The sequence below is a fragment of the Mauremys mutica genome, chromosome 4 (assembly GCF_020497125.1).
Source record: "Mauremys mutica isolate MM-2020 ecotype Southern chromosome 4, ASM2049712v1, whole genome shotgun sequence".
Taxonomy (NCBI): domain Eukaryota; kingdom Metazoa; phylum Chordata; order Testudines; family Geoemydidae; genus Mauremys; species Mauremys mutica.
The window spans coordinates 105,705,683-105,718,283 of NC_059075.1; the positions used below are offsets into that span (position 1 = coordinate 105,705,683).

Below are 12,601 nucleotides of genomic sequence, written 5' to 3' on the forward strand. Positions count from 1 at the left end.
TAAGACCAAAAGTCTTGTTATTCAGATGTTGTTGAAATAAATGTTTCCATGTGTTATATAGGCTGCAATTTACATATATCGTAAATGATCACCATAACAAGCTCAGTTACTTATTTAACAAGCTCAGTTACTTATTTAAATCAAGTTTGGTCAAAAACAAAAGAAAGTAGTACGGTTAATCAGGGAAAACTTTTCAAATGTGTCTGCTTGAAATTAGGCACCAAAATCCATATGTGGGCACATAAATAAAAATGTCCTTATTTTCAGAGATGCTGAGTATCCAAAGCTCCCATTTGTTCTAATGTTCAGCACGTCTGAAAATCAGACCATAGCTGTTTAGGTGCCTAAACGTAGATTTAGGTCCCAAACTTCAGGCAACCATGTTTGAAAATTTGGACTTTAATATCTATAGCTGGTCTTCAGAAACAATGTGCTATGTCTAGACAACATCGTCCCCTTGCTTGAGTGATCAAAACTTCAGCTTCTCATCTCATGTCCTCTCTAGCTTTCATTTTGCCCTTGCATGGTGCAGGGAAGTGATATCTCACCTTGGACTAGTTCTTTGGTAACTGGGACCCAAAGGTTGCTGCCTTTCTTCCTTCTTTCCACAATGTACCCTTGTACTGGGGAGCCGCCGTCCTGTGCTGGAGGGTTCCAGGTGATGGTGACAGCTTCCTTAGTAACATCTGTAACTTGAGGTTGCGATGCCAGTCCAGGGGGCTCTAGACGGAGTTAGATTCAGCACAGAAGAATCAGAATCACCTACTGCTCCACTGCAAAACCTCTATTGGTAAGAACAACAGATAGCAAGAGGCCAGGAAGAGCGATCTAGACCTCTAAGTTCCTTCATTGCCAAAAACCCTATTCTAAAGCTTTTGCTTTGTTATCTATTTCCCCAGCTCATTTTTAGGATTCAGCAGTGGACAGTAATCATTAGTAAAGACCTGAAAATATCAATCCCTTATGTTTTGTTCCTAAGATAATACTGTGTATCTCCACTGACCTAGTGGTCTAAAAGCACAGGACTGCGACCCAGGAATTCATGAGTTTTAATTCTAGGTCTGACATTGATTTTTGTGTGGACTTGAACAAGTTACTTACCCTCTCTGCCTCATTTCTCCCATCTATAAATTGGGGATACTAATACTTATTACCTACCTAATAAGGGTGCCGTACAGATTAGTTAGATAATGTTTTGCAAAGTATTTTGAATATAAGAGGTGCCATATAAAAAGACAGTTACCTTTTCCGTAACTGGTGTTCTTCAAGAGGTGTTGCTCATGTCTATTCCATATTAGGTGTGTGTGCTCTGCACCGGCACCTGAAGTTTTCCCCTCAGCAGTATCTGTAGGGGACTGTCTCTGGTGCCCTCTGGAGTGGTGCCCACATGGCACGGAACAAGGGGCACCGCTGGCTCCCCCCACCCTCAGTTCCTTCTTGCCGGAAACTCTGACAGTGGGGAAAGGAGGGCAGGTCATGGAATGGACATGAGCACCACATCTTGAAGAACACCAGTTACGGAAAAGGTAACTGTCTTTTCTTCTTCGAGTGCTTGCTCATGTCCATTCCGTATTAGGTGACTCCCAAACAGTACCCTTGGAGGTGGGTAGAAGTTCATTGACATGTAGATTGCAACACAGCTCTGCTGAACCCAGCATCATCCTTGGCCTGCTGAGTGATGGCATAATGAGCGGTGAACGTGTGAATGGAGGACCACGTTGAGGCTCTACAGATTTCCTGGATAGGGATGTGTGCCAAGAAGGCCGCCGAAGACGCCTGCACTCCCGTCGAGTAGGCTCTGACAATTGGTGGCAGTGGAACCCCCGCCAGGTCGTAACAGATCCTTATTCACAAGGTAATCCAATTGCAAATCCTCTGCGAGGACAGCAGGTGACCCTTCATCCTATCTCCTGTAGCAATGAAGAGTTGAGTCAATTTTTGGAAAGGCTTGGTATGTTCTAAGTAGAAAGCCAAGGCCCTCCGGACGTCCAGGGCGTGAAGATGCCTCTCCTCACTTGTCTTGTGTGGTTTGGACAGAACACCGGGAGGAAGATGTCTTGGTTCATACGGAAGGTGGAGATCACCTTTGGCAGGAAGGCTGGGTGGGGCCACAACTGAAAATTATCTTTGTAGAAGACCGTGTACAGAGGTTCTGAGGTCAAGGCTTTAATCTCAGAGACCTGTCTCACTGACATCACCACCACCAGGAACTCAACCTTCCATGACAGATGGGAAAGGGAGCAGGAACCCAGTGGCTCAAAGGCCAGGCTAGTAAGCCTAGAGAGGACCAAGTTAAGATCCCACTGAAGGATGGGAGCCCGCACCTGTGGGAAGAGTCTCTCAAGCCCCCTCAGGAAATCTGACTATCATGTCATGGGAAAACACCATCTGTCCTTGGATCGGCGGGTGAAAAGCAGAGATGGCTGCGAGATGCATTCTAATGGAAGAGTGTGCCAGGACCTGGTTCCTCAAATGGAGCAGGTAGTCCAGGACAGTGGACAGTATGAAGGAACGTGAGGGAGATATGCCCCATTCGGATGCCCGATGGAAAAAACTCATCCACTTGGCCAGGTAAATCAGTCTAGTTGAGGGCTTCCTACTTTCCAGGAGAACCTGCTGGACTCCTTCTGAACAGGTCCGCAGCTTCCACGCTGAGAGGTGAAGGGATATGAGATTGGGGTGCAGGAGCCAACCTGTGGTCCTGTGACAGAAGGTCCGATCGGTTGGGCAGGGGCAGGGAGGGGCTGCTGACAGGCTCATGAGTGTTCTGAACCATTGCTGGCGAGGCCACATCGAGGCAGTCATGATGACCTGCGCCTTGTCTCTCTTGACCTTTGCCAGGGCCCTGCTGATGAGTGGAATTGGAGGGAACGCGTACATCAGGCTTCCTGACCACAACAGGAGGAAGGCATAGGAGAGGGAGGCCTTGCTCAGACATTGCCAAGAACAAACCTGGTGGCATTTCTTGTTCTGTCTGGTAGAGAACAGGTCCACTTGGGGAGTTCCCCACCTTTGGAAGATCATGCCAGCTCCCTCTGGCTGGAGTGACCACTCATGGCGGGAGGAGAAGTCTCTGCTGAGCTGTCTGCCAGTGTATTCCTGACACCGGGAAGGTAACAAGCTTCCAGGTGGATCTCGTGGCTGATGCAGAAGTCCCATAGACTGAGCGCCTCCTGACAGAGAGTCGACGCGCGCACTCCCCCCTGCCTGTTGATGTGGAACATCGAGGCTGTGCTGTCCATCAGGACTCGTACCATCTTGCCCAACAGGTGGGGTGTCAAGGTGTCACCCCCTGTCTGAACTTTAGGGTATATATGTGGGGACCTGCATGAGATAACCCCTAAGCTTATTTACCATCTTAGATCTAGTAGCTGCCACCACCAAATAGTTTAAACAAACGTTTATGGGAGAGTCATTTGGAAACTCTGTCTTCCCCCCAAATATTTCCCCAGTCTTTATCCCCATTTTCCTGGCAGGATTGAGACTGATTCACCTCCCACCAATTCCTGGTGAGCCCAGATCCAAAAAACCCTTGGATCTTAAAACAAGGAAAAATCAATCAGGTTCTTAAAAGAAGACTTTTAATTAAAGAAAAAGGGTGAAAGGAATACCTCTGTGAGATTAGCATGCAAGCTACTCTCACAGACAACAGATTCAAAACACAGAGGATGTCCCTCTGGGCAAAAACTTACAGTTACGCAAAAGAAACCCAATTTGATTCTCCCTCTTATGCAAAAGAAGTCACAAAATAAAATAAAAATAATCTAATACATTCCTTCTCTAAATACTTACTACTTTTAAGAAATGTTAGATGGCTGATTCCTGGATCCTTCACTCCAGCACAAACTTACTGAATAGACAAAAGACTGATTTTCCTCCTCCCTCTTTGAAAGCATCCTGTCCCCCCATTGGTTCCTCTGGTCAAGTGTCAGCTACCTTTACAGGTAAAAGAGGAATTAACCCTTAACTGTCTGTTTATGACATGGGGCAAGAAGACTCCTCATGCCAGCCAGACTGCTCGGAGCTCTCTGACGTTTATGTGCAACTGCGATTAGTCCAGGGACCACATTTCCTGAGTCTGGAGGACACTGATATGTGCCCCCAGCTGAGGTCCGAGGCATCTGACACCAAGTCAATGAAGTGAGGTGGGTTGCTGAATGGAACCCCTGCCAGGACTGTCCTGCAGTGTGTCCACCACCACAGTGAGGTAAGTATCACCTGGGGAATGGTAATGATATTTTCCAGGGGGTCTCGGGACTGGGAATAGACCGTCACCAGCCACTGTTGCAGGGGCCATATCCGGAGCCTGGCATGGCGTACTACGTAAGAGCACGCTGCCATGTGACCCAGGAGGCACAGACAGACCATTGCTGTAATCAGAGGGAACACGGAGACTTCCGCAATGAGGTTTGTCAATGTGTGGAACGTTTCTAGTGGCAGGAATGCCCTGGTGCAGGTTGAGTCGAGGATTGCTCCAACAAACTCTATTCACTGCACTGGCACTAACGTTGACTTTTTGTCATTCACCGGTAGGCCCAGAAAGCAGCACATAGCTTGAAGCTCCGAAACATCCTTTTGGACTTGAGACCTAGAGCTGCCCTTGATGAGCCGCTCGTTGAGGTACGGGTAGATCTGGATACCCTGGTGCCTGAGGTAAGTTGCTACCACCGACATGCACTTGGTAAACATTCTTGGTGCTGTTGCCAGGCAGAACGAGAGGACCGCAAACTGATAGTGGTGGAGGCCCACCGTAATCTGGAGGAAGTGTCTGTGTCCTTGAAAGATCGCTATTGGAAGTATGCATCCTTCAAGTCGTGGCAGCATACCTGTCTCCCGGATCCAGGGAGGGGATAATAGTAGCCAGGGAAACCGTGCAGAACTTTAGCTTCTTTAGGTATTTGTTGAGGTCTCGCAGGTCCAGGATGGGCCATAGACCACCCTTGGCCTTTGGGATTAAGAAGTACCGGAAATAGAACTCCTTGTTCCTGTACTCGAGAGGAACTTCTTCCACTGCACCCACTGTAGCAACCCCTTTACCTCCTGTGCGAGAAGACTCTCAAGAAGGGGTCCCTGAAGAGGGACAGGGAAGGCAGGTGGGCAGCGGGGTGTAGAAAGGAACTGGAGGGTATAATCCTGCTCCACTGTGCTGAGGACCCATTGGTCCAAGGTTATAGCTGACCAGGCAGGGAGGAAGAGGGAAAGGCAGTTGGAGAACACAGGGAAGGATGGATCTGGGGAATAGTCTGGTAGGTCACCCTTGGGTGCACCCTCAAAATGACCGTTTGGCCCCTGCTTATTCCGGGTCGAGCCCGACTGGGCAGAAGGTGGAGGCGGGTGGCTCACACGGCGCTTGTAGCCCTTGGCTCATTTATGGGGCTGGTTCTGCTGATGCTGGCTCCCCTGGACCTGTGTCTGCTTACGTGCTGTGGCTGGGACGTAGAGATCCAGGGTCTTCAGGGTGGTGTGGGAGTCCTTGAGGCCATGCAACCTGCGGTCTGTTTGCTCTGCAAATAGAGCCCGGCTATCGAAGGGGAGGTCCTGCATAGTGGACAACCCAGAGAGGAGCAGCCAGGAGGCTCACTGCATGGAGATAGCGGAAGCCATGGTGCGGGCAGAAGCATAAGCAGTGTCTGACGCTGCCTGAAGGGCCACCCTGGCTGCAGTCGTGCCCTCATTGAGGATCACTCGGAATTCCTTGGAAGCCTCGGGGAGCAACCCTTCGAACTTGGCCGTGGCTTGCCACATGTTGAGTAATATCAGCCAAGGAGGGCTTGGTGGTTGGCTACTCTCAGCTGAAGGCTCGAAGACAAATAAACCTTACATCCAAAAAGATCCAGCCCCCTGGAGTCTTTATTTTTGAGGGTGGTCCCAGGTTGTCCCTGCCTCTCTTTGTGGTTAACCACCTTGACTACAAGGGAATTGGGGGCTGGGTGGCAGTATAAGTACTCATACCCATTGGTTGGCACGAAGTACTTGTATTCGGCCCTTTTAGAGATAGGGGCCAGGGAAGAAGGGGTCTGCCACGGGGCATTAGTGATCTTGGAAAACCCTTCATGAAGGGGTAGAGCCACCCTGGCAGGAGCCGAGGAGCAGAGGACATTGAATAGAGTCTGAGGGCTCTTCCAAGTCCTCTGCCAGAAGCCCCAGGTTGGAAGTGACCCTCTTCAAAAGTTGCTGGGGCGCCTTGGCGTCATCCTGAGGAACTGGGTGAGGGGGCCCCGTGATAGCCTTGTCTGGCAATGACAAGGATGATGCTGGTGCCGCGAGAACCTACACATCCATTGGTGGTTCAGCAGCTTGCTCCCTTGGATCCTCCTGGACATGTAGGGGTCTTACCCCCTGAAGTCTCAAGCACCGGAGGGGGACGGGATACTGAGGCCGCTGGCCTCTCTGAGGCTCCCAACACCAACCGGGCAGCCTGGGAAGGTTGGGTCAACCCCCAAGGGTTCCATGGCACCGGCCACTGCGCTTGGGGCCATGGGACAGGTTTCAGTGTTGATAATGTATTCAGCACCGTCAGTACCGGGGCTTGTCCTGCAGTCAGGGAACCTCACTCCGAGCTGGAGCTACCAATGGAGTGGTTGGTACCGGGCAACCAGGAACGGGCTCTTGTCTGACCGGTGCTGGTTGCTGCGTCCTGAAGCCGACCTGTCCGAGCGAGACTGTCTTGGTTGGGCTCTTGGGGACTGATGGCATTTGGCAGATCTGCGTTGGATACCTGGTGATCCATGCCTCATGCTACTCGACTGGAACCGGGACATCGAACTGGAACGGGAGCTACTACTAGTCGGTTGCTGGGAGGATTGTCCTGACTAGGGCGACCTTCTCTTTGGAGACAGGCGATGACGGCCCGGCGATCAGCGGTCTCTGGTGTCCGATCGGTCCCAGGATCAGTCCTGGGTCCTTGAAGACAGTTGGGGCCGGTCCCAGAATTCTTGCCGGATGGTGTGTGCCTCAGAGGGTCTGTGCCAATCCACCTCGAGTCCCTGGATTGGTGCCCCCAATACGGCTCCGCTGAGCCTGCCTCTGCAGTCCTGAGGTGTGGCAGCTGCGGGCGAGCGAATGCTGGTGGGATGTCCCTCTCAATGGGGAATGGTACCACTGAGGCGGGGACACACGCATAGGTCCCAACGTGGGTTTTCCTTGAGACTGGGGTACCACAGGAGCCAATGAGGGTGGCACCGGGAGCGTCAGGATCTCCTGAGCTGCTTGAAGGGCTTCAGGCGTCGACAACACCTGAGGCTGGCCGGGGCCTGCACCGCTATCTGGAGTCACAGGCACTGGGATGGGCGGCACCGCTCGACCTGATCTGGGGCCCAATTTCCTGAGGGGGATGTTAAGCTGCCTGACACAGGTCTTGGCTCTCCCCAGCCCTTTCCTTTCCCTTGCGGGAGGTAGGAGATCTTCCCATCACAGTCTTTTTCGGCTTCTTGACCAGAGCCATGGAGTGAGACCGGTGCCGGCTCGTGGACTGCGCCAGGGTAGCACTGCGCATGGAGGCCATAGTGCTCGGTGTGGAGTCGGACCGCTGCTCCAATGCCAGAGTGAGTGCTGACTTCATTAGGAGCACTTTTAGATGGATATCACACTCCCTTTTCATCCTAGGTTTGAAGGACTTGCAGATATGGCAGTTGTCACTTACGTGCCCTTCGCCTAAGCACCTTAGGCAGCTGGTATGTGGATCAGTGATGGGCATAAGCCATTTGCAGTGATCGCAGAGCTTAAAGCCTGGGGACCGTGGCATGCCCTGACCCCTGGCTGGGTCCCGTCCGGGACTAACGAAGAGTTTGAGAACTACTACTAAGGGCAACTAAGAAACTACTAACTATATACAACTATTTTACAGGATTTCAAAATTTGCAAGAACAGAGAACGGAACAGTGCTACCCAAAGCAGCGGACATTCCAGCACCGTCACTGGTGGCAAGAAGGAACTGAGGGGGGTGGGAGCCAGCAGTACCCCTTATACCGCGCCATGCGGGTGCCATTCCAGAGGGCACCAGAGCCAGTCCCCTACAGATACTGCTGAGGGAAAAACTTCAGGCACCGGTGCATGTGGTGAGCACACACACCTAATATGGAATGGACATGACCAAACACTTGAAGAAGAATAACCAAGGTTGGAAGTTCCATCAGAGAACTGGCCAATTGTTTTTTTTAAATGTGGAAAAAAATTTTTAGTGAAATTTCACATTTTCAGTGAAAAATAAAAAATGGAAACATTTCATTCAAAAAATAAAATATTTGTATTCTGAAATGCTGCCATAGGGCCTATTGGAAGCTGTAGTTCCAGCACCTCAGGCTCTCAATCTCTTGTGTTGTCTGAGCTTCGTGATTGGACTACATCTCCCATGATGCACTACGACTGTGAATGATAGCAAGTCAGATGGGTGTGGTGCATCATTGGAGGTGTAGTTTGGCTGGGGATCCTGGCCCATAGAAGAGAATGGGAGCATAAGGTGCCTACATTACAAATATCATGAGACACTAGAAAAGCATTTCAGAATTGAAATATTTCAGTTTTTGGCTAAAAAACTGTTTCTGAGCATTCATTTTTTTAATTAAAATTTTTCATAGAAAGTAGACACTTAAAAAAATAGTTTTGCCCCCTCTACTCTCCATTTTTGTCAAAAAATGGATTTGACAAAAAAATTTCAAATTTCAAGCAGCCCTACCATAAAAAACACTGCCCTTGTATAAAAAAAAACCTAACAACATTGAATAGCAAATGGTGCAAAATCTCCACCCGCCTTATTTTTGTTTTGGGTATCTCTCAGCTCTGAGAGGGTGATCTAAGACAACACAAATAAGACAGGTATTCTGTTAAGTCTGGTAACCAACATTGGGCGAGTGTGGGTCTTAGCTCCCTCTAGCGGCTAGTCCATAGGAGCAGTTTTTGAATACCCTACTGCTTGCCGTCAAAGGACATTGTCCCTGGTTCAAACCCTGCTGTCAGACCAAGTAAGGGATGGTTACAGAGGGCCTGCCCTTCTTCGAGCTTTCAGCCCTAAAGTGCAGAAAGCCAAAAAAGAGACAATGCCCTCTTGAGGGGGGGAAGGAGCAAAAATAAAACCACATTAAAAATGGCAGCTCTGGCATGCTCAGGTGCTTACCAATAGGTTCTCCAGCAAAGATTTCTTCCGTCTCCAGTGGATCACTCAGACCTTCTGCATTGACAGCAATGATTCTAAACTGATAGGCTTTACCTTCCTCAACCTTATCAGTGGCAAATGTGGTGTGTTTGCTGTCAGTTTCCCCAATTTTGATCCATGACTTTTTCCCAGCCATCTTCTTTTCAATGATGAAGTGGGTCACTTGCTTTCCTCCATTGTCCCTGGGTGCTTTCCATTTCATTTTAATGCATTTCCCCGTACGCTCTAGCAATTCCACTTTACCCTGAGGTGGTTTTGGTTTGTCTGCAACATTGGGAGATAAACAGTGAGTGGATGGCCATTATTTAGAAGGCTATCTCCTCATTTGGTGTAAATCGGTGTTGGAGTTACACCAATTTACATCAGCTGATCTTCTGAGTCACATTCTGTCCCCCATGCAGGGACTTCTGAGCTTTGGACCCACAGTGGGCTCAGAATGCACTTTTACAACTCTACATATCTACAGAACCAGTGAATTGCTATAAATGATTTGTTCAGGACCTACCAACAACATTGAGAAACACATTAGCAACAGCTGAACCACAATCATTCTTCAGCTTCAGCATAATGTTTCCACTGTCTTCTCTCACACACTTTTTTATTGTGAGCGTTGCATAGTCACTGGCTTTTTCCATCACAACCTTCTCTTCCTCTGTCACCTCAATACCGTCCTTGAACCAGGTGACTTTTGGCAGTGGCTTTCCCTTGAATGGGATCTTGATGTATGCTGTATGCCCAGCCTTCACAGTCACTGGGTGTGCAGCCAAAAGCTCCAGCACAGATGGGTCAATGACAGGAACATCTTGGAAAAAAATGGAAAAGACACATGAATAACTGTAGCCACAAAGGTACTTTGGTGCTTTTAATGCATTAGTGAGTTCCCCTGCAATGGTGGCATTGTTCAGGGCCTTAACTCCCTCACCCTCAAATTTCTTTAATGGTAGAAGCCCTGATTTTATGAAGGTCCTGAAGGGCACCCAGTATATTCACTACATTTGGATTCAGATATTCCAGTTTTCCCAATTACTGTACAGAGACCTGTGTGGCTTGCCCAAGATGGTCCAGCTCAGCAGAAGAGGAGACAAGGGGTCTCCAGGGAGCATCAGTCTCAAGAATTCCCCGAGTTCCAGAGGGCAGAAGATTCCGTGGTGATTCTAAGCTCTGCAAGGCACATGGCTAAGTCCCTGTGATGCTCCTGACCAAGGGCCAAATTCTCCTGAGTACTATGAAATTATGTATCCATTAAGTGCACACATAATTGCTTAAGCAACTGCAAACAACGAGTAATTATTCATGGAGTGATGTTAGATTGGAAGGAGGTCTCAAATGCGGTTCCATAGGGATTCTACATCTTGGCAGGGGGTTAGACGAGATGACCCTGGCAGTCCCTTCTAACCCTTTGGTTCTATGAAACCAGTGAGACTACTTGCAGAGTAAGGTACTGCGGGAATAGTAAAGTATTGTGCACTATGAGTAAGTGTTGCAGAATAGGGCTTCCACTAGAGCTGGCTGGAAAACAGTATTTTCTGCCAATTTTTTTATAAAAAAGATATCATAATTTTAAAAAATGTATTTTGTTGAAATTGTTCTGTTTGTCAATGAAAAACTGATCCCCCATTAAACAATTTCTGTTTTCATTTTTTGTGCACACAACCCTCAACTTTTAGAAACAAATTTTTCCATGAAAAATGTCATTTATAAAAGGCCACTTTTTGTCGACAAATCGTTTTTTGAACAAAAAAAGGCACCACCTGTAACCCCACCCATTGTTCAATGTGGGTTTTTAGTTAAACAGAGTTCAGTTACATTTTTTTCAATCTGGAATGTTCATATGTTAATAACTAGTTTGTGATAAACTCTGCCTGATGTCTCAGTAGCAATCACCAGGAGGAGCCCCCCTCATTTAGAGGACAGAGGCAGGCTGACTGCTGTGCTAAAAGTGAAGGGAGTTTGATGAGTTCAATTAGCGCCATCTGTCTGCCAAGAGTTAAGCAAAAAAATATTTTCCTACTAGAAGATTTTTCTTCTTGTTCCTACAGGAGCAATACTCAAAAAATAGTTCAGGCCACATTTTTCAAATTGCGATGCTTAAAGATAGGCCCCTAAATCTAGCCAATTAAAATTATTTCCTGATTTACTCTCATTAAAGTGTGAGGAAATGCCCTTTTGTGTATCAAGAAATGGGGTTTTGCACACACAAATGGATGAGCCTGCAAACGTGGCAGGCCCCAGGAAGGAGGCCTGTTAGAAATTTGATCCAACACCTGCAAGTGATTGATTAGTGAGTAGCGTCAAGGTAAGGCGGTAGTACCTGCAATGGCAACGGTGGCCTCACTTTCTGCCCCCTTGGCTCTGAACGTGTACTTCCCTTCGTGTTCCTCTCCCATTTTGTCAATGATCAATTTGTGGACAGCTCCCTGCTTGACTATCTGGATCCCTGTCATATCCGTGATCTGAAAGGAAGATTAAGGCAGCTTACAAAAGACCTAATCAGAGATTCTTGAGTATAAGGGCCTGATTAGAACAAGGGACAAAGAGTCAGGAATCCTGGCTTGTATGCTTGTAAAATGCGTTGTGATTCTTGGCTGAAAAGAGTGTCAGTGTAGAGTGTTACGTGTTCACTGTGAGGATCTGAATGATCGGTGCTTCTCACTGGGGGGAGCCACTCTGCCTATGAAATCTAAGTGGGGCAGCACCTTGGTGTCCGGTGGATACATTGCCAAATTTGCTGATGACCTGGGGGGAGGGAGACCTGCTGACCCTGTGGGGAAGGATGTGATTCTGTGAGAGAGAGGGAGAGGCTGAGAAGGTTGGTTAGAAGGTGTGGGAAGGGAGTGATCCAATGACTTGTGGGGTGCCTGGCAGAGGAAGATAGTTGACAAACAAACAAAGGGTGGGTGCCAAGCTAAAGGGCTTCAAAACATAAAGAAGACTGAGGTTCCAATTGTGTTGGGAAGACTTAAACCAGTTTGTCTGTCCTTATTCTAGGTTCCTTTCCAAGTTATCAACACTGGGCCAATTCCTGCAGTCCTAACTCAGGCAAAAATCCCACTAAGTTTTTCCAGCCCTTCATTTTTCTAATTACAATATAAACTCTTTACCTCTTTTCCGTCTTTCAGCCAAACTCCCTCTACCTTCTCATCATTGAGGACAACGCAGAGCTCTGCTGGGTTCCCAGTTGGAGCCTGAACATCAGACATGCCGCTCTTGACTGTAGCAAATCTCTCTGAAAAAAAATCCCAGGGAGAGTAAGGAATAAGTGAATAAGGACAATGAGTAAAAAGAACTTTGACTCACCGAGCGCTTCTGCACCAAAGCACAGAATTAGCAAGGGATAAACCTCATACCATAAAAGTGTTTGGTTCAGTTGGGATAAACAACTAGACACTTACTAGGATCAAACACTGGCTCCGGTCTCTAACTGATAAGTTCAACTTTATGAATTTATCA

The 12,601-nt window shown here is 48.1% G+C and overlaps 1 protein-coding gene across 1 annotated transcript in view; it reads right to left on the minus strand.

Moving 5' to 3' along the window:
• Positions 1–12,601, minus strand: part of IGSF22 (immunoglobulin superfamily member 22) — a 210,452-nt gene that overhangs the window by 21,315 nt on the left and 176,536 nt on the right. The window contains 5 exon segments of the mRNA XM_045012353.1: positions 549–722; positions 9,113–9,415; positions 9,657–9,953; positions 11,463–11,604; positions 12,253–12,377. Of these exon segments, the coding sequence (XP_044868288.1) occupies positions 549–722; positions 9,113–9,415; positions 9,657–9,953; positions 11,463–11,604; positions 12,253–12,377 (1,041 nt within the window).